The 22,837-nt window shown below is 35.1% G+C and overlaps 1 protein-coding gene across 1 annotated transcript in view; it reads right to left on the bottom strand.

Annotated features, from left to right (window-relative positions):
- LOC124245028 (cadherin-10) overlaps positions 1 to 14,254 on the bottom strand; it is a 112,084-nt gene extending 97,830 nt beyond the window's left edge. The window contains exon 1 of the mRNA XM_046672145.1: positions 14,024 to 14,254. Within this exon, the coding sequence (XP_046528101.1) occupies positions 14,024 to 14,254 (231 nt within the window). The remainder of the gene's footprint in view (positions 1 to 14,023) is intronic.
- Positions 14,255 to 22,837: the final 8,583 nt, after the last annotated feature.

The following is a 22,837-nucleotide window of genomic DNA, read 5'->3' as shown; positions in this document are numbered from 1 at the left end:
CCAGGGTTCACCGGTTTGGATTGCGGGTGCGGACATGGTACCTCTTGGGAAGCCATGCTGTGGTAGGCGTCCCACATATAAAGTAGAGGAAGATAGGCATGGATGTTAGCTCCGGGACAGTCTTTCTCAACAAAAAGAGAAGGATTGGCAGCAGATGGTAGCTCAGGACTAATCTTTCTCAAAAATAAATAAATAAATAAAATAAAATATAAAAAAATTCAATCATACAAATTATTTAAGTTAACGGAAAAAGTGGTAATACTTCCTGTTTCATTTTATGTGGCTATCATAACTTTGATGCCTAAATACAATAGGAACAGTCTTTAAAGAAAATACATTTTATATGGTGATATCTTGGATAAAAATCAATGATTTTATAAAAGTAGAATTCTAAACAAAATAAGAGCAAATGGAATACAATAATATAAAGCAATTATATCATTACCAATGTGGACTTCAGATCTGCAAGTTTAGCTCAAATGAGAAAAATCATTTAAGTTAATCCCTCAGATTAACATATTAATGGGAAAACAGCTCAATAGATGCATAAATTCATTTGATAACATTTCATACTCATTTATGATTTAAAAACACAGCACATTAGAATTAAAAGGCAATTCTTTAGTATGACAAAAATATCTTTAAAAACAACCTCAAGAAACTTCACAATTAATAGTAAAATGTTGAATTTTTTTAAATCAAAAACAAAATAAAGATGCTCCTCTCACAATCATCTATTCAATATTGTATTGGAGTTTTTATCAATACAGAAAGACAACTAAAAAAATGATTTTTTCTTTGATCCCACTAACACTCTCTCCTGCCAGATACTGCGGCATAAAGTGCTTCTCAGCAGCAAGACTCTAAAGTTGCCTGCGCACACTTTCTCCAATTTTTCTCTCTCCATTCCCTTTTAAATCCACTGCAGTAAGAATTCTGGACCCACCTTATCACTGAAACCATAAACATCAAGTTCACCTGTAATCACCACAAAACTGAAATCAATAGCTAATTCAAAACTCTCATGTACTTGACTTAGCAGCAGCTCTTGACGCAGTTAACACACTCCTCCAAACACGTTCTTCACCTGTCTTCTGAATCACCCTAGACTCTTAGTACTGCCTACAGCTCAAGGAACACTCATTTTCAATTTTATCTGTTGATTTTTCTTCTTTTCTCCCACATCCTCCCCCACCTCACACACACGTCTTAATTGGGTTTGTCCCTGAAAACAGCCTATTTCCTCCTCTCTCGCTATACTCACTTTCTTGATACCATACAGTCCCATGACTTTAAATACCTACTACATGCTGATAACTCCTAAGAGGTCTCAGCTTAGAACTCTTCCTGAACTTGCATAATCTCAAAATTCCATTACCTTTTTTTTTTTTTTTTTTTGCTGGGGAAGATTCACCCCGAGCTAACATCTGTGCCAATCTTCCTCTATTTTGTATATGGGTCACCACTAAAGCATGGCTTGAGGACTGGTGTAGGTCTGTGCCGAGGATCTGAACCTGTAAACCCGGGCTGCTGAAGCAGAGCAGACAGAACTTTAAGCACTTGACCATGGGACCAGCCCCTAAAACTCCATTATCTTAACACACCCAAAGATGAACTCTATTTCTTACTCCTAATGCTCTAGCACTCCAAATAAAAGCAAATCCATCTTTCCAGTCACTCAGGCCAATTTTTTTTCTGAGTCATCCATAACAACACTCCTTAACACTCCATATATAACACTAGAGAAATTTCCATTGTATCAACTTTAAAGCCAGAAGGATATGTTTAAAACCTAAGTCATACAATGTCAGTGTTTTGCCACCAATTCTACAATATCTTCACATTTCACTCAGAGTAAAAGTCGGAATACTTACAAAGTCCTATGTACTAGTTCCCTATTGCTGCTGTGAGAAATTACCACAAACCTAGTGGCTTGAAACAACACATATTTATTCTCCTATAGTTCTGGAGGTCATAAGTCTAAAACCAAGGTGTTAGCAGGCCTCCATTCCTTCTGGAGGCTTCAGAGGAGACGTTTCCTTGCAGTTTCCAGCTTCTAGAGGCTGTCTGCACTCCTTGGCTTGTGGCCCCTTACTCCATTTGCAAAGCTCATTACCCTAACCTCTGGTTCTGTTGTCACATCTCTTTTCTTCTGACCTTGACCCTCTTGCCTCTCTCCTATAGGGACCCATGTGATTACATTGGGATCACCTGGATGATCCAGGATAATACCCCCATCTCAAGATCCTTGATTTAATTACAGGTGCATAGTCTTATTTTGCTATTTAAAATAACATGTTCACGACTTCTGAGAATTAGGATGTGGATGTCTTTGGGGCCCTTATTCCATCACCATGCTCTGTAGGATCTGGGTATCCCATTATCTTTCTGTCTTCCCCTTCTACCACCTGCTTCTTGTTTCCTTTGCCCCACCCACACTCACCTCCTTGCCCTTCATTGAATATTCACAAGGAACCACCAGGTTTACAGTGTTTGCAGTAACTTCCTCATGCAAAACGTATTCCATTGATAGCTGCTTAGTTACTTCTTTAACTTCCTTACAACCCTTTGCTCAAGTATCACCTTCTCAGTGAGGAGTCATCAACCATCACCACCTGCTGCGTCCCACCCCCCCATATTCCTCACCTCGCTTTACCTCTTCATTTCTGATGGCTCTCTTCATCTTCTAACATGGGATCAGAGTAATATATTTATTACGTTTGCTTTCAATTTCCCACTAAAATTGTGGGCTTCATGACCCAGGATGTGTTGTCTTTTATTCAGTGATGTGACCCAGTGACCTTGAGAGTGTTTGGAAAATAATAGGTCCTCCACACCTATTATGGATTTGGGAATGAAGCAATCAAGAAGAAAAGAACAAAAGATCTGAAGAAACGATTGGTATAACACTTAAAAACTTTCTTCACAAAGAAAGCTTCTTGTTATTTAGGGAAATGCAAATTAAACCACCAGATTTGAAAAATATTCTAAAAATAACAAGCTTCAGTTTCGACACAGAATAACAGGAACTCTCACATACTGCCAGTGGGAGTATGTATTGGTTTAAACTTGGGAAACTAATATGGCAATACATGGAAAAACTGAAGCTAGGCACACACTACAGATTAGAAATTTTACTCCTACTTATATAGACTCTAAAGTTATTCAATGTACATAAGTGTCAGGATGCGTGTACAGATAGGTTCATAGCAGCATTGTTAGCAATAAGCAAAGCTAGGGGAAAGGGCAACACCATGTATCCACTATTGATAGTGTGTAACTAAATCCGAACATATTCTTATGAAGGCATCCTCTGCACAATAATATGGTTTAATTTCATAAACATATTTGAGTGAAAGAAGAAACACACAGAGAACATATGAACTATGATTACACTCAATTTCAGAAACATTTAAAACTCTAGTACGTGTTTAGGAATGGCTACATAAAGGTTCAAACTATAAAGACAAGCAAGACATTATTAACTCAAAAGGAAGCTTCTTGTCACCTCTAGAAAGGAGAAATGGTGAGTTTCTAAAAGACCCACAGGGAGTGTTTCTTAGGACTAGCAATTTTCCATTTCTTGATCCAGCTTGTGGTCGCCCCACTTGATTTATATTTATTCATTAAAGTGTATATATGCATTTTATTCATCTTTCAGTATGTATTATATTTGAAAATCAAAAAACAAAGAATTAAAGGACAATTAATATGGAAAAATTATGGACCAAAAGAAAGAGTATCTTGCCAGTAGAAAAATTAATAAAGGATATAAGCACTCATTTAAAGAAATGGAAAATGCTTTAAACACGGAGAAATGCTCATCCTTGCTTAAAATAAGAGAAAAATGTTTCATTCACAAGATTGGAAAATTTTTTAAGTAATGATAATACAGAGATTAGATACAATTGTGGGGAAATAGCTACTTTCACACATTACGGTTGGTACGATAAATGGAAACAATATCAGTGGAGAGCAATTCAGCAATACATACGAAAATTTAAAATTTCTCAAGACTTTGCTTCCACATTTCCACTTCTAGACATATTCCTAAAGATATACCAGCACTGTGTGAAATACATCATATTATTACATGACTAAATAATTTTTTAAAAATAACTAAATACGCTTTAAAACGAAAATGGTAAAACAAATTATGATACATCCACTGGAAAAGTACTATGCAGCCAATAAAATTTACAAAAAAAAAGACCATATCTTTATGTACTGAAATGGAATGAGGCCTCAAGCTACATTCGCAAGTAAAAAAACCCCACACTATATGACATTGGAAGTACAGCACCTGTTATGTAAAAATAAAATCATGCATATGAGTTTACATACTTCTAGAATGTTTTTTGGAACATATACCCAAAACACCCCCAAAATTGGTAAACATGGTTGTTTCTTACAAAGAGAATTACGGATGCCTGAGGATCCTGGTGAGAGTCTTAGTTTTAACTATATACTCTATTTTGCCTTCTAAAGTTTATACAAAGTGCATGCATTAACAATCCATATATAAATTAAATAATAAACACACAAGCACAAAAGTAAATTTGACTTCTGTATAAAATAGCAGAAATATCCGTGACCTGTGCAATTTTAATTTTGAACTGCTACCATTCAGAAAGCAAGCCACCAACACATTCATTATTGTACTGCTTAAACAAGAGTATACTTGTTTTGGAGAGGTAACACATATAATATTAATAACAATATTATTATTATTTTTTTTGAGGAAGATTAGCCCTGAGCTAACTACTGCCAATCCTCCTCTTTTTGCTGAGGAAGACTGGCCCTGAGCCAACATCGATGCCCATCCTCCTCCACTTTATATGTGGGATGCCTACCACAGCATGGTTTTTGCCAAGCGGTGCCATGTCTGCACCTGGGAGCCGAACCGGTGAACACAGGCTGCTGAGAAGCTGAACGTGCAAACTTAACAGCTGCGCCACCGGGCCGGCCCTAACAATGTTATTAATAATGCTGCAGTGGGGTGCAATGTCAGCATTTACTCTGGAGTCATTCTTTCTGGGTCAGAATCCAACCTCTTCAAATTACTCGATCGAGGCCCTTAGACAACGTATTTAGAACATAAGGATGTTGTCCTTACTTTTAAATGAGAGACAATAATAAAAACTACTCTATGAGGTTGTTGGAATATTAAGTAATAACAAATAAAATAAATTTTAGAGGTACCATTATCAGGCTATGTTAGGATACTTCAGAATATTACATATTATCTCAGTTAATTCTCACATAAAACTGTATGTAATATTATTTACATGGCTATTTTGCTTCCAGAAGTGTGTTAAATATTAGTGACGAGAAAGGTGGTTTGTTTTTTTCTGTGGGGTGGAGTTTACTCCTGCTGGTGTTTTAAAAGAAAGTACTTTTTTTGTTTAGCAATTATGTAGGATGCTGGCCATCAGTTTAATACATTTTCACTTCTAACTCTTAAGAAGGAGAGCGAGCTCACCTGTTGTACACATTCACATCCTCTCTTTCTGTCCATATCATAATATCCTCTCCCCAGCTCTTCATCGTTTCCAAGTATCTCTCACTCTTCACTTATTTTAACTTATTGATAATCTGCCTACTAGAAATTACTGTGTAGCCACCTTCTAGGCTAATGCAAAGCCATCTGACTCCCCTTTGCCTCAGATTATGCAATAACTCTCTCTTTGGCCCACACTGACCTCTAAATCGCCCCACCTCTCTCCTTGATGAGTCTGCATCACTGAACAAGATGAGTCTTGTATTCTTTGTTGTTTTTTCTCCTTTGCCCTCTGTGATAGCCCCAGTCTGCCCTTCTCCCCACATCCGCCTTCTCCTCTTGGATGTTCGCTACCTCTACGTTATTTGATTTATAATCAAAGGTCATGTTCTTGATCTTTGCTTTCTCTCTTTATTGTCTCCCTTCAGAAGCTCAACTATCATGGATGCAGAAGCTCGGTCCATTCGTGATTCACAACTCTGTCCCTCTGCTCTGCTGGACTCAGGATAATCGAACAGGTACAAACTGGATTTGCTGGTAGACTTTGATGCTGGTTTGTAAACAGTGATAAAATTTGTGTCAAAAAAATTGAAAAACCCAGTGGTCTTGGAGCTTTTGGGGTGTATTTGGAAGATACAATACTGAACTGAGAAGTTCACTGATGAAATTTAAGCTAAATAGCAGCCAAAATAGGAAATATTCCTGCAGAAAAATGTCTACAATAGTACACAGTGTTATTTAGTAAAATTTCCTATGTGGTAAAATAATTTTAGTCCTGGGCTGAGATTTAACATCTTAATATAAAAATCTAAATTTTAGAGTTTATGTAATCTTTAAATGCATAAAGTACAGCTTTAAATGTGAAGTTAGTGAAAGAATTTTACTAAAAAGAAAATCTGAAATTTACATAAAGTGCCCTTTGACTATTGTGGAAGAGAGTTCTCAGTAGAGAAAGGTTTGTATATTATATCCCAACAAAATTACTACTTCCTTTTCTAAATTTAGTGCATCTCCCTGGAAACTTATATGACTTTCTTTATTTTAACTTTTTGTTACAAGTACCAGGAGCCATGCAATGCAGTTACTCAATTATAAATACAATAATAATAATAACAGTAGTAATAATAATGATAACAATACAACAAATATTTAGATTAAATAATATTTTTTAATAAACTAAAGGTAGAAATTTAACTATATTATGTGAACATTTAATATTTCACTTCAGAACATTTATTAAAGTGTTCCCTCCTTTTCTATTCATGCTTTCCTAAGAAGCAATTGAGAATTTGAATATATGAACATATACCACGTATGAGACATTGATGAGCAAACACAAGAACATTCATCCTACTTTTTCATTTTCTTTACTGAAAAGAAAACTATTCCTCAGTACAATGGGAACAAAATTTAATGGAATACGTAATTATATATTGTCTCCGGAAAGAAAATGAGAGGGCTTTAGTAGAAATTTCATAATACTATAATAATAATTTCCCATGCTTCATGGCCATTACATAGGTACTTGTTACTGATAAATTACATTGAGATATTTTCTGCAGAGCAAGTTTATGTGAGATTAAATACATTTTTATCTACAGAGAGTTCTCTCAAATTTTTGCTAGAAGTCATCAACTCAATTTTCACATAATCTTCATTCCAAGATGATTACATTTCTTAAAAGCTTTATATTTGAAAAATGATGGGTTAAATTGTAGACTTAAATTTTTTATTTGAATTTGATTATTTTCAAATAATAGGTAAAGTTTTTCAAAATTTATTTGGCACCGAAAAATTTCTTTGACTCTGTTTTTTATTATTATCAGTCTATGATCATTGTCAAAGTCCTTCTATCTACTTCCAACTATTAGTAGTCTTTTTGAATTCCCTGGCCAAAAGCCACAGAAATAATATTTTTTTGAAAATAAATCCTTAAGTATCGCTTATCTAAAACATATTCTAAAACACAGAGAGGTGGATTTTAAAAGATGCTATGTGACAAACTGAAGAAACAGGAAAAAGGGATGAAAAAGCTTCTGAGTGAGGGGGTTAATGAAATGGAGAATTTGAGAGAGAAATGTACAAAGACAAGGCTGTGGTGGGAAAGAAAAGACGACAACAGTCACAGTGACTCTGGGTTAGTAACTCAACAGGAAAAACAGGAGATAGGGATGGCAGACTTTCCACAAATCCCTAGCACATAGTATGAGTGATGGGGTGTGGCGAATGTGTTTAGGGGGTGTGTGTTTTTTGTTTCATGAAAGCTATCAAATGAACTTGTCACATATATACATGAATAATCTTCATATATGATAACCTGATATGTAAATAACTTCATGGGAGAGTTTAGTAAACATATGTTTTTCTACTACCAGTAAGAACTTATAAATAAAAGGATGACTGTGGTTGTGACTTGTATATGAGCATCCCATACTTAATTCCATTTATCTTGTGTTTTTTTTTACCTTCAACATTTGACATTTGACATTTGACATTTGCTTGAAAATGCTAACAGGGAGCTTATTTCCTATTACTTTAAATGGGAACAAATATAATGCTTACACATTAATCCAAAATTCAAAACCACGTTCCTAAAATATAACTAAAGCACAGAAAACTATCCATATATGAATAACATGCTATAATGTTAATATATAAAATGATTAAACCAGTGTTACCTAATCACATAAAGGTTAATGCAAATTAGCGTGGCTTCTCTAAGTGCTTATGAAATATTTGATGCACAGTCTTTTTGACAGCCTTTGTTATCTTCAAATCACCTATGGGTGGTTTTGAAGTTCTACCAAGTGTATCTGGAATGCAACTCAAAATCTTCCTAAATACTTTTTTGTTAAAATATTATAGTGAGTTTTGAGGATATAAGCATAGTTTCCCCATATAACTGCTGGCTAAAATATCATTGTATTAAAAGACACAAACATTGTATGGATTTTGAGAATTAAAAACCAAGAGGTGGTCCACCTGGAAAACATTATCAGGATTCTGCAGTGCATGCCTCTATTTAAAAATGCCTTTATTACCTGTTGCTTGAGGATTAATATAAAAAGTTCTTACAAACTCCTGTAATTCTGATTCACCTTATTTTGTGGTCTTTACATATCAGAGAAATAATGTCTTCATTCATCCAAAAGTCCAAATACCCCCTCATCGGGAAGGTCTATAATCATTTAATCCAAAGTAGCTCTGCCAATGTCTATCACATCATCCCGATTTATTTTCTTCCAGGAATTTTTCTACCTAACATTACCTACTGTATTTCTTTCATGCTTCATCCCTTTTATAGATGCAATTAATAGGATTCAAATAGAAAATAACTGTATACCAACACCCCTCCTGCCTCCATCCCACCACTAAAATCAGGTCTATACGTATTGGGCAACTAAATGCTTTTTTATGTAGGTCTTTTTTGACATGTTTGGATTTAAAAAAGTAGTTACCTGGAAATTTTAAGCCTCAAGAACAGTACCATTACCATTATTAAAACGTCCAGAAGAGTGTTTCCAACCCCCTGATCTCTCATGTAATGCAACGTTTCTCCATGTGCTCAGTTCAGATCTAGCTCACCCGAGGAAGATGGCAGTGGAGACGCCAGTTCATCATCTTCTCTCTCTCCTAGTTCTAACTACTCTTTTCCCTGCTGTAGCCAGTTTGACCTGACCATACCCATATTTTTAAGGGCAAAAGGGACATGGTCTAACATGGTGGGCACAGTTGGTATTTTCAGGCTTTGTAGCTGTTTAAAGCCGGGTTATTCTCTCATGGATCATTTTTTTTTTCAGTTTCTGGGAGATCTCTCTTCTAGAAATTTCCAATGATCACTTTTTTATGAGGCATTGCACATCAAACAACCCTTTCAAAGAAATAAACAGATAAATAAAAAACAAAAGCATATAGCTTGACTCTCCAATTTCAACATTTAACAGCATTAATTCATGGAATGCAAATCCCAAAAATCTTTTATCTCCACTTTATTTACAAGTACTGCAGAGATGGAACATGGGGATATTTGGCACCTACTTTTTTGCTCTTGGCTTTGGGCACCTGTGCTGTATCTGAGATAAAAAGAGCCCCATAACTTCCTGTTACTCTTAATTATTATTTTCTCCTTCTCTTAAAGGCAGATACTTTATTAGCAGAGAAATTACATTTTTACCTGTGAATATTTAATACCAGAGTAGTATCTGAGTAGTAGAAGGTCTTCTACATATTTGCTGAGAGAATGAATAAATACTCCATTCATAGTGGGTTTGTGGGGCCACAAGTCTACAGAGAAGGATGATCAAGAGGCTGAAGCCAAACTACCCTAAGGATTAGACAGGACAGGAAGGAGAGGAGACCTTGAGAGAAACCCAACTTGTAGAAAGTAAATACTAATGGCAACTTTGAAGGAAAGAAGTATGATGATAATTGAGAGCAGATTCAGAAGCAAGAACCCAGAAAGAAGTAACATAGAGACTGAGGTGTTTAGGAAAATGTAAAAGACTCTGGCAAACTAAGGAGGTGTAGGACAGAGTTTCTCAGTCTTGGCACTATTGACATTTAGGACTGGAAAATTCTATGGGGGTCTGTCCTGTGCTTTGTAGGATTTTTGCAGCATCCCTGGCCTCTGCCAACTAGATGCCAGTAGCCTTCCTTCCTCCACCCAGTTATTTTCATGATATCAAGAAGATATAGACAGTTATCCTAAGTATTTAAAAAAATATTATGTTTTTACTTCCCAGAGTGAATGATCTTAGTGGCTGATTCAGAATCAAGATTACTGTTACCTAATTATATTATTAATTTTTTTGGTGTTTGGGGACTTTTCTCAATCTCTGGTTTTGATTAAAAATTTATTTTTAACATGCTTTTCTCCACTTGAGAATAATTATTATATAAATTACAAAGTTTGTGCAGTAAATAAAATTAGTAATTCTCTTAGAGCTGTATATTTGTTACACCTAAAAGTAAATTCAAGAAATATGTAGTTTAATGTTATTATTTATTTTATTTGAATATTTGGAAGCCTAGAAATTTGAAATGACCTGTCCAGGGCAACTAAATCAGGCAATGGGAAACTGTGATTAAAAGCTACATGTGAAAGACATTACATTAATTTTAAAAAGTTTATAATTACAGTGTTTCTCAAATATTAAATTGGGAAATTTTAATATGTTTATAGAAGGTTGTGCTATGAAAGCAACATAGCTTAAAAGAAAATTGCTTGAAGTTCAAGTTTTAAACCCCTTGCTATGAAAGGTAAAGAAAGGGTAGAGAAGGTTAACACCTTCTCATCTCTATCTCTATCATGTTATCTCTATCATGTATAGGAAATTGCCTAAAGGTCCATTTTGTGATTATCTCACTGAAAAGGAAAAGAACTTACACTGAATATATGTTGGCTTAGAATCTATTTGATTGAATGATTTAGAGGAAAATGCTTTTACGTCATTGAGAGCTGAACAAAGAAATGCACTGAGTTCATTATTGGTTGGCTTAATTTCTTAATAACAGTTATGGCACTGACAATTTAGCTACTGGACTTTCTCTTTTTCTGTCTCTCTTTATTTCTTCTTTTTTCCTAAATGAGTTTTAAAATACTCACATATTTTATATTTATATTTTAAAATATTATTAAATTAAAACTGAATGTAGATGGAAATGCATATATTAAAATGAATGTATATAAAATATGATATATATTAAGTATATAAAATGAATATATATATCAAACCACTGACATAATCATACAGTTTGATTTCATAGATGAGAAAATGAAGGCCAGGAGATGTTAGCTGATTTAACCACTGAAAGAAAAACAGTGACCCAAGCAGAGTTACATCCTAGGTCTTCTGAGAGTTATGTGCTTTTCCTAAGCTTCTCTCTGCTTTAATTCCCTAAGCAGTAATGGATTTTCATCTGAAAAATTAAATGCCATCCATTCTTTATAGGATTTGGTTGGCTAATTGTTTGGTGTTTTAAAATTTTTCTCCTTCTTCGTGCATGTGCTGTCCACTCTTTCTACCAGTGAGAATTCCCACCAGTGTAATTCTTTCCATTGTTCCTATTCTGAGCTCTCAAAATATTACCCTCCTCAATGGGGAGTCTATCACTATCTTCCCACATGTTGAGTAATTAGGACATGTATGACTACTACACCTAAGCTAACCTAGAGATACTGAATCACTGAGCATCAATGCCTAAAGAAGAAGCCTTCTCTAAAGGTAGTAAAAACTGGAAGTGAAATTTCTGACAGAAAAGATGACTATGTAATAAACTTATTAGAAACAATGTTGGAAAGAATATCTAGAGGATTTTGAATTTTGTATACTTCACGAAGAAAATGTATCTTGGCCTCAACTTATATTCATTATAATGTATGTTTATTAAAATATTCTATATTGCACATTGCCTTTTTGGCATACACAAATCCATATGTTTACACCTCAATAAAGTTTTTAATCATATAAGTAGTTAATGCAATATATAAATAATTAATAGGTAATTGTATAATACAAGTAGAGGAGACTTGGAATACAAGCTAAGAAATAGACACTCTGGACATTAGAAGTAAACTCATAGCTACAGAATCTAATAAATTTCTGTTGATCCAGTAGTTCAGCACATATTGTAGAGAAAGGAACGGGTGAACACATCCCATAAATTCCTCATCTTTGTCCTCATTAAAGAGTTTGCTTTTATAGAGCATAGCAAGGAAGAATAAAATTTCAGTTGTATATCAAGATGCATACATCTTAAGCATTTAGAAGCTTTAATTGCCAATAGTGAAGTCATTTTCTGGACTAGTTTTCAACCAAAGAGGCCAGCGCTATCAGATGATTCTGGGAATTTGATTCAATACAACTCAAGTCAATTCAATCAACTGAATATTAAGCTCTACTCTAAGAGCTAGAGACAAATTGAGATATGAAGTAAGGTTCTTGATTTCAAGGTATTGATATTCTTTTGGGAGAGAACAAATGAAAATACATAAGAAGTAACTTGACTATCACGTGAGAGTATATAATGTAATGATAATTTAATTTACCAACATTTATTAGATCCTCATTAAGGACAAGATGAAGAAAACAGATGCAAATAAGCCAAATAAGTGCTACGTCTGGGAAGAACAAAAGGAAACTGCTTACTTTACAGTTTCTACAGTCCAGATTTCTATTATTACACTTTCATGTTGTTGGTTTCCTATATAAAAGTTGCCTATTGCAGCAACCATGAAATTTACCTTAACCCTCTGATCTTAGACCGCCAATCAGATGAGACCTGTGACAAGTCTGCTCCTAAGAGATTTCTGGTAATATTGCTTAGGTTGCTGATTCTTTTCCTTCTCCTTCTAGTCAATCTGACATTTAACCTTTAATGTTATCTTGGCCACACTGCCAGACATTTAAAAAGGACTGAAATACCTGGAACATGAAAAAACATATCAAAGCGTTTTAAAATCAATGAAAATGTATTCTCTCAAAAATAGTTTTCCTTAGAAGAAAAAAACTTTTAGCATAGTTTTAATTATTTGACTGAAGCTATTAAAGTTTAGGTTAATGCAAAAGTCACCAACACAGTAATGTACCTATCAATTTCACAGTGTTAACATGTGAGGTATTTACATGTGATTATATCTGTTTTCCTTTTGTTAGTGTGCTTAACTTCTTTTTTCTCTGACGTATTTTGATAGATTGTCCATAAAAATAATAACCCTGGCTACTAAAACGAATTCTTTCTGAAGACATTATCTAACTTCGATTAGACTCAGATGGTGCTAAGAAAGAAAATTGGAATTTAGTACAATCTAGTAGATAAAAGCATTCGTTGCTACTTGTATGTCACACTTCTCAGTCCATTCTCAACCAAAACTAATTTTCTTCACTATCTATTATAATTGGATAGAATGAAAACTCGTCTCTGCCCACATCATATCACAATAAGTAAACTACTTTACCTGCTTGTGCTCCTATTTATTTTTCCTTTATATAAATGTATCATAGTGGGACTTGAATAAAAATAAATAACACTCATATCTGGAATAAGTTTTCTTATAAAAAAGCAATTATTTTTGGCCCTAGGTCATATTTTTAATGCCATTTGTTTTCTCATTCTGTAGCATATTAAACAACTTTTAAATATCTTTTCTTCCTCACTGAAGTCAACAGCGATATGTGCTGTATATTATACATATGCATTGTCATTTTAAACAACTATATTGACATAATTTTCTCACTATCATTGATTTCTAACTACAAATCCTAAAGCTGCAATTTTTAGTATCTCTTTAATCCATGAGGTATTGGGGAGAAATAATTCCAGTAAATGAATTCCTACCTTTATCACGCTATATTCATTCACTCCATAGTTTTTCAAATTATAGTTTGTATCGCATAAACAAAAATTGCTTTAGGGATATTTAGAGAATCAACTTTATAAGAATGATGGTCTTGATAATCTTCAAATTTTCCTGAGACACATCAAGAAAGAGCGTAAATATTTGCCATTTCAATGCAGACTTACCTTGCCCACATACTGATAGTCAGATCCCGTGTATTCCTCCAGTAAGAAAAACTGATTCCACATCCAGCCACGTTTTTGACGATGCAGAAGTTTGCCATCACTCCTAGGTACATGTGCAGCTAAAAGTCTTTGCTGGGGCACAGGAGTCCTTCTGAACGTGATCTCTGGCGAACAGAAATGTGGCAGGCATACCCAGAGTAGAAACAGTAGCAAAAATTGATATATTGTCATAGTTCGCTTCTTGAAAATTCCCAACGTGGATGAAGAAAAAGCAGTCCTATTTTATTGGGTTGAATTTTACTGTGTTTCAACTGGTTTCCAACATTTCATCAGTGCTTCGGACATGTTTCCAAAACCTTGAAATAAACAAACAAACAAATAAAAAAAGTCAGTTGACAACATCATGAATGTTACCTGTCACTTTAAACCTAAAGTGATACATATTAATTAATAAGAGCAACCTAAATATTTACTTTTCCTCTTTTACATAAAATAATGAGTAGTTTTGGGAAGCATTACTCGCCTAGTGACATGTCTACAATTTAAGAAAAGATAATGGTAAATAATTTCTTTCAAACAAATCCTAAAGAAGGAATACATTAAGCTTTTATTTTTTTTTTCTCCTGGCACTTGAACAGTTTTCAGAAATTATAATCCCTACATAGAGTTGAGATGTAATTAATTTTGCATGTCAAATTTTCCAGAGCAATTTAACATAAATTAAAACACTGAAAACAAAATAGTGATTTAAATAAACTACAGAAAACACGCATCTGCTGTACAATGCAATGATATTTAAATGTTTTTTAAACCGCAGCACAATTTCTTCAAATTTAATCCTGCTTTAAGTTAGAAGTAAAGCCAAAAACAAAACCAAAAACAGGAGTGCCTTGGGCCAAAGACCTCTCTCTCTTCCCTCTTAGATTGGTCTGTGGAACACCTAGAGTTTCCTGGAGTAGAAAAAAATCTCAACTGTAGTAAATCAATTTGTAATATAATTAATACTGTTTTGTAGACGGATTTCATCATGTTGTCAGCTATACTTTTGATACACTTGGGCAAGCTGTCCACTTCTAACCACCCCTACTGTCACAATACCATTCTAGAGTTGCATGACGCCCCAGCCTGACTAGTGCAATAGGCTCCTGACTGCTGTCCACCTCCCTCCCTGCACTTATTTTTGCAATGAAATATCCTGGGACATCCCATTAAAAGGTAAGTCAGATCATGTCACGACTTTGCACAAAACGCTCCAATGACGTCTTAACTCACTTTGTAAAACTCAGTGTCTGGCAAGGACCTACCATTCTGTACTCAATTTCATGACTGTCAGTCACTCCTCTGACAGCATGTTTCGCTTCAATCCTCCAGGCCACTCCCAACACTGACTCCTTTCCAGTCAACGTGTCCTTCTTACTTTACCCTGCAACACACTTCATATGCTCCTCTCCTCACCCAGGACCTTTCTCCTTGTGCCCTCTGCCTGGAATGCTTTTCCCCATAAATATGACACAGGTAGATCTCTGCTTCCATGAGGGCTTTCTGGAAATCTCTCCTAACATTTCATATATACCAATATGCTACATGTGCTTTATTTGTTTATCCTGTGTATATTCTATTTCCCTGCTCTGATCCCATGAAGGAAGGGAATGTTGCTCTTTGCTTCTGTTTTCAGTGTCTAGAACAGAACCTTGCGCATAGTAGATGCTCAATAAACACTTTGAATGAATGAGTGAACAATAAGTTGATTCAAACATCTGAGTGCCATTACCTTCTCTAGTTATACGTCAACATTTATGTATGAAAAGATACATTTTAAAATCATAATTATTTTATTCTTCATTCATATTGTTAGGATATTATTTTACATTTTTCTCTGTAGGTTGTTTTGTTTGTTTCCTGTTAGGTATGAATTTTATTTCAGGATATGATAAAATATTTGTTATAATAAGTGCTTTGGGGACTAAAAGGATTGAGTTCTACTTCTCTAATATGGCTATGCATTCTAAGTACTCCAGCTCTGACATTTATGCTTTCATCCACAATGATTTGTAAGCAATCTGTTTACTTTTTTTTTGTTTTATTATTAAGATTTAAAGGTCAATGCAAACATGCTTTAGAAACAAGATTAATGGTGAAGCAGTATTTCCCTTGAGTGTATTAAATGACAGTGGAGCTCTCCACAACACATGAAGCATCCAACATGACAGATGTAGACTGTATTAAAATATATCATGTAATGCTATACTTATAGAAATTATCTGATGCACAAAATGGTTTTAGATCACAAAGCACTGACTTTACAGAAACTCAATGGATTGGATTCTAAGTAATAGGAACATTTATTTACCAAAGCAATGTTTGTCTTTTTATCTGTCAGGACATGCTAGATGATAGTCTCCAGAAACTTACACTGTTCCTGAGAGTTAGGGGGGAGTGTGTGTAATCCAGGGTATCTTCTCTCTTCTATAAAAGCTTTACAACTTATTGAAGCAACGGCCTTTCTCATTTCAGCTCTTTCTTTAATCTTAAAAATATTTGTGAGCAACTCTGATTATTTGTGGTATTTATAATGAAGGAGCAATGTTTTGAAAAGGCTAATAAATAGGCTTCTAGCTACATAGAATATACCCAGGAAGAATTAACATTGGGCAAATTAAGTGTTGGTTTGTTTCACATAATTTCCTATTTTTATTTCATTTTGTTTGTATGTTTATCAGTCGTTCATTTTTTAGAGCAGTTTTAGAGTTCCAAGAAAATTGAGAAGGTATAGAGATTTCCCATATACCCACTGCCACCATACACGCATAATCTCTCCCATTATCAACATCACTCACTAGAGTGGTACATCTTTTTACCAAGGATGAACATACATTGACACATCATAATCACCCAAAGTCCATAGTTTACCTGAGGTTCACTCTTGGTGTTGTATATTCTATGAGTTTGGACAAATGTATAAGAATGAATGTATAAGGTTTTTGAGGATTCTATTGATGTATCTTTTCACTCAGAGATTCTTTACTCAGCCATGTCCTAGTACTACCCATTAGCCTATCAAAGGCATTCTTCGTGCCTGTTACGGTGTTTTGATCTCTTGCATTACATTTTAGTTCTTTCTTTGAATTTTCATCTCCTGCTTACATTGCCCATCTGTTCTCGCATGCTGTGTACTTTATCCATTAAACTATTAGCATATTAATCATAGTTGCTTTAAATTCCCCATCTGATAATTCCAACAGCCCTGCCATATCTGGTTCTGGTGTTTGCTCTGTCTCTTCAATTAGTGCTTTTTGCCTTTTGGTGTGCCTTGTAATTTTTTTCTTGATAGCCAACGTGATGTACTGGGAAACTGAACTGTTGTAAATAGTTCTTTAGTAACGTGATGGTTAGGTGTCGCGGCAGGGAGAGGGTTCTATAGTCTATGATTAGTACTGTCTGTCAGTGAGCCTGTGCTTCTGGACTATGAACTTCACAAGCGTTTCTGATTTGTTCTCCCTCCTTAGATGGGGCAGGATGGCTGGAGAAGACTGGATTGTGTCTTTCTCTTCTCCCAGGGCAACTAGTTTCCCCTGAGGGCAGATCTTGTTAAGAACGGTGATCTAAGGTATTTCAAAATGTTTCCTTTTCCCTTCCCCCTGTGGGAAGCACAATGGGATTTTTCTCAGATATTTATTGTGGGAACCTGATCAAGCTCCCTGAGGTAAATCTCACAATATTGAGGAGGGCCCCCTATGACTGGGTCTCTTTGGAGTTTTGAATTTTCAGACGTGTGTCCAGTAAGTCTCCAGCAATTTGTCAATTGCAGTTCAGGTTTCCTGCCCCATGACTGGTTTTGTGGTGGTTTCTGCAGAGATGTCTCTGCCGGTGAGCTGCGCTTCCCTCTCTTTGCCAATGTCTCCAATCTTGAGGGCAGTAGTTTGTCTTGAGGCCTCCATCTCTTATGGATCCAAGAAGAGTTGTTGGTTTTTCAGTTTCAGTCTGTTCAGCTTTTTGTTGTTTTTAGGATGGAGGAGTAACTTCCAAGCTCCTTACACGTGGAACAAAAAATGTCATCCTTTTTTATTACCTAGTAGCATTCCATTATAGGGATATACCATGATTTGTTTATCCATTCCTGTGACATTAGACTTGTTTCCAGGTTTTCACTATTATCCATAAACTGCTATAAACATTTATATACAAGTTTTTAGATGAGCATGTGATTTCATTCCTCTTGTGTAAATATCTACATGTACAAACTACTCCCCCACTAATATATAATTGTGAATCATGTCTAAATACTCATATATTATTGAATTTCCCTCACTGGTGAATAGCACATTTTTATGTTTATATAGGTGTATCAGTGAACATTTCTTGAATTAAGTGATTAATATGTTCATAAAAGAGCCTCCTGAATAGATTGGACTATTTATGATGAAAAATAAAAGCTGAATTTTAGAATATGAAAATATTATATAAGGGAGTTGCACTTGTTTGAAATTATAAACAGAGTTATAATTAGAAGGAATCAAGTAGGTTGAGACCACAGTTATTTCCTGGAATGAAAATGCTAAAATTTAATGAAATTCTATAATGTTATTTCCCGTTAATAACTTTCACTTTCAAGAAATTCTTGCAAAACCACATTTCCTTATTTTAATCTCAAAAATAATTTAGTATGAGCATTAAATGAAGTTTAAGAATTATTAGACCATCCCTCAGCAGTCTGCATTCTGGTAATTCCTATAGACCAGCGCTTCTCAAACCTTCTATATTCACGTCTCCCGGGGCTCTTGTCAGGCATCTATATTCTCATTCAGCAAGTCCGAGGTAGGGCACAACATCCTGCATTTCTGACAAGCTCCCCTGCAATGCCCATGTGGCTGGACCACACGCTTTGAACAGCAGAGGTGGAGACCTCTCCAAACCTAAAATCATCTTCAGGATGTGTTTATAAGCTTTTCCTGTTTCATGTCTCACAACCCTAGTATGCGGCCTACTACATTGATGGGAAAATACAATATAAGGTGACTACTGTGGGAAGATCACAACATTATTTCTAAATAATCAATATTTTCCTGGAATTTTTTTGACTAGAAGAATCTGTCTGATTCAAGTCAGCACACACTACAGCAATTATTCTCCTGATCATACTACAAACTAGGTTTTCATTTATAGATACATTTTAAAGCATTTGCTCACTGAATCTTATTCAATTTCTATCATCACAGAGTGTTCAATACTCTTCTGAAATACTTCTCACTACCATTATTTTCTCTATAACCTGTTAATTTTATTATATAGAAAGCCAAGAACAGCGGATCGCAGAATACAGTATAATAGGCATTTTGATGTATCTCCATGATTATTTAAGTCTCCACACATCACGGGTGATCAATTAAGCTGCAATCCATACTTGGCTAATAAAAGGAATTAGTCATTCTCCAGTCAGTTGATTATGTTGATTAAGATCCTAATGTATCATCCTTTTTTTCCTTTAATTTTACCATTTATAATTGTAACAAAATGCTAAAGATTATTGAGACCAAACTCAAACCTCTATGGATGAACAATTTTAATTCTTTTAGAGTTTCATAGCACCAATACAGTCTAATGAAATTTCAACACTGAGAAATAAAGCAACAGTTTTCAGGTGTGTTTATACAATTAAAATATGCTAGTGCATACTAAATACTTCCTTTTTAAGCAGCTGATACCAGTTTATGCATCTACTATAACACACCAGGTGAGATAACCGAATCAAAGCATTACGCGAAGGACACAAATAATATGAGTCCATATGCCTAATCATATTTTCCAGGAGTTCATTACACATTGCCTCCTGTGCTCTAATGGCATAGAAAATGTATAGTTCCACACTGAATATTCATCACTCTATTTTAAATATTTATTTATATATGTATCTCTGCTCAGACTGTAAGTTTAAAGCAGGGTCTTATGTCTTCCATCCAAAGTTACTAATACAGGGTTTGCACAAACTATTCAATAAATATGTTTTGAATTGGGTTGAATATTACCATTCTCCCTAAAATATTTCAGTGAGAGGAAACTTTATTTCTTTCCCTGAAACAGCACGGCAACAAGCCAAGGATCATTTACATCATATTGTGCTTATATTCTATTTATATACAACATCACAAAACTCACACAAGACGTTAATCAAACAGGCAATCAATACACGACTGTTGGATGAAATACGCAACACAAAGGGTTGCCAGTCTCAGATAAGTTATCAAACATGGCGGGGATTGTTACCAGTGCAGACAGAATTCCAAGAAGCTCTGATCCTTGCTATTCTTCTCAGATTAAATTTCCTCTTCAAGCAAAACCATTTGAAATTAATTTTCTTCTCCAGAAATGTGACCTGCACACAAACCAGTAATACATTTTTCCAGCTATACTACCTGCTAACACCTTAAAATGAAAATTTGTAAAACCAGCTATAACCCACATCAATTTTGGGTGGTCGATGGATAGAGCATATGGCAAGGGTAAAGAGAAGCACTGTTGAGTGAGACACATAACTTCGTGTGGCCATGTTCTGCTAACAGGCTAAGGAACAGCACCCAAGAGTTCTTGCTACTCTCTCAGCAGCCTTTTTAACTTCAGCAGCAAGTGTGACAGTCCCAGATGTAACTTGATCCACGACCAAGTTAGTAGTGCTAATACAGCTGTGACATTACACCTGCTGCTCCTGGAAGTCTCATTCTACTGTAGCTAGGATTTATTTCATTATGGGGAAATTGGTAGCAAGAACGCTCTCAGGGTAACTTAAAGATGTTAGGATGAAAGCCATCTGGTACCCAATTTTCTTTGATCCAGCACTTGAACTGCTTCTGAAATGCAATAAGTGAAGAGATGGGGAGAGAGAGCTTGGGAGTGTTATTAAGAATTCCTATCCAAGAGAGGGTGTCATTCCTCATTTAATGCATTATTAGTAGAACATCAAGAAAAAATATTCATAACTGGAAGAAAGAATCTGTTAAAGATCATTTCCATTCAAAGTTACTTTTACAAAGACCTTCTGCGCATGTGCCAATAAATAGTGTGTAAACAATGACTACACATTTAGCATGTTCTACTATATGAATGTGTAGAATAAGTACCAAACTGGGATCAACTATATTGCAAAATGTGTCCTTGCTGTTATACCTGAAAGTGCAAAAACACTTGTGATAGTCATTTGTGAAAACTAGCCAAAGGTACAAACATGGGGAGATATATCACTGGTCATTAAAAATCTACTTAAGTTACAAGTATAATTATAGTTATTACATGAGGATAAGCACAGTAAGCATAAGACAGATCTTTGTGCCATGCATTTATGAGACAATCAGACTTAAACAAAAGAAGCTGAAAATTTTATCAGCACTAATTTTTAACTCTAATTATGCTTTAATATTTGCACAATACTAAAAAGCCCATTTGTAGATAGCCTATCTTATCTCTATGTAGAGAGCCATTACACAAAAAAGGATTAACTCCTAAATTATGTATCTGTAGCTGAAATATAAAATTGGAATAGCATTGCGTGAGGTAAATTTCATTTTCTTGAGGACAGAGAGACTGGAGCATAATTTATTTTCTATTTTTCATAATGCTTGGCTCAATGCTAAATAGTACTTTTTTCACAGTTTTCAACTGAACTAAAAAGACAACACAAGAAGGTTTATTTCTTTATTTTCTTACTTTTTTTTAATTCTTAAAGGTATCAGTGCCTAAGTATAGACTCTAGACGCTAAAACATACTATTAGTTTTGGAAATACGTGGAGTATTAAGCTGTGTTATAATGAGTACCCCAATGAACTAGTGGTAGAAATCGTTGTAGCTGTGTCTTTTTTCACACATCTCAATGGAGTGTGTTTAGAATTTTCATTCTATAGATGGGGTCACTGAGCCTCTCAGCCATGTTCATGGTGCGCTGTCTATGTGCCACACGTTTTGCTACAAGAAAGCTGTCAAATGTAAACAACATTGAAATGATTCTAAGAATCATTCCCATCTAAGAATGAACAGTGTGAATGGGTGAAAAGAGCACCTACTCCAACATGGGTGGTCTGAGAAGTCCTTTTGGAGGAAATCATGTCCTAGATGACACCCAGGAAAGAGGAGACAGAGTGTCATTGTGTGTACGTGTGTGCATGTTGTATGCAAATGAGTGTGGGAGTTAAACTGAGTTCTGACAACACAACAGGATGGAATTGTGTTCCATGAACTGGAATAATGGGTCATGAATATGTAATGGGCCATAAATAAGGCAAAGAATGTGAAAAGCTCGGGGTGGGGGGAAGAGCATATGCACTGATAATGAAATAATTTCGCTCTGATTATATGACACAATTCTAAGATGACTAAGCTCAAATCTAACTTTAGGTCCAGGCCTCTTACGACATGGAATCCAAATCATCTAATCCTTCAGCCACAATTTCCTCTACCTTAGCCAGAGCTACGTTAGGGCTTTCATGGGCCCTACGCAGTCTACCTTCAGGAGCTTTTTCCTCGAGAAAATAATAAAAGAAAATATATTTTACAACTGCATACAGATAAAGACACATATATTAATATTATATAGTAAAGCATAGTCTTTGATCTAAAAGTTCAACTTTTCCTCTGATTTTAAAAGAAATTAAAACATTTTCACGGGTCCCTCCCTGAAATGATTGAGGGCCCTAGGCCCTGTGCTTACTCTGCCTAATGGAGAAACCAGCCCTGACCTTAGCAGCAACAGATGATCAAGTACTTTTGAACTGAGTTTCAGCAATAAATTTTTCCTCCTGTAACTTAATCTGACAGATATGGGAACAGTT

The sequence above is a fragment of the Equus quagga genome, chromosome 9, assembly GCF_021613505.1.
Source record: "Equus quagga isolate Etosha38 chromosome 9, UCLA_HA_Equagga_1.0, whole genome shotgun sequence".
Classification (NCBI taxonomy): Eukaryota; Metazoa; Chordata; class Mammalia; order Perissodactyla; family Equidae; genus Equus; species Equus quagga.
Note: the sequence above shows the minus strand (reverse complement) of the source record. Positions and strands in the feature narration are given on the sequence as shown.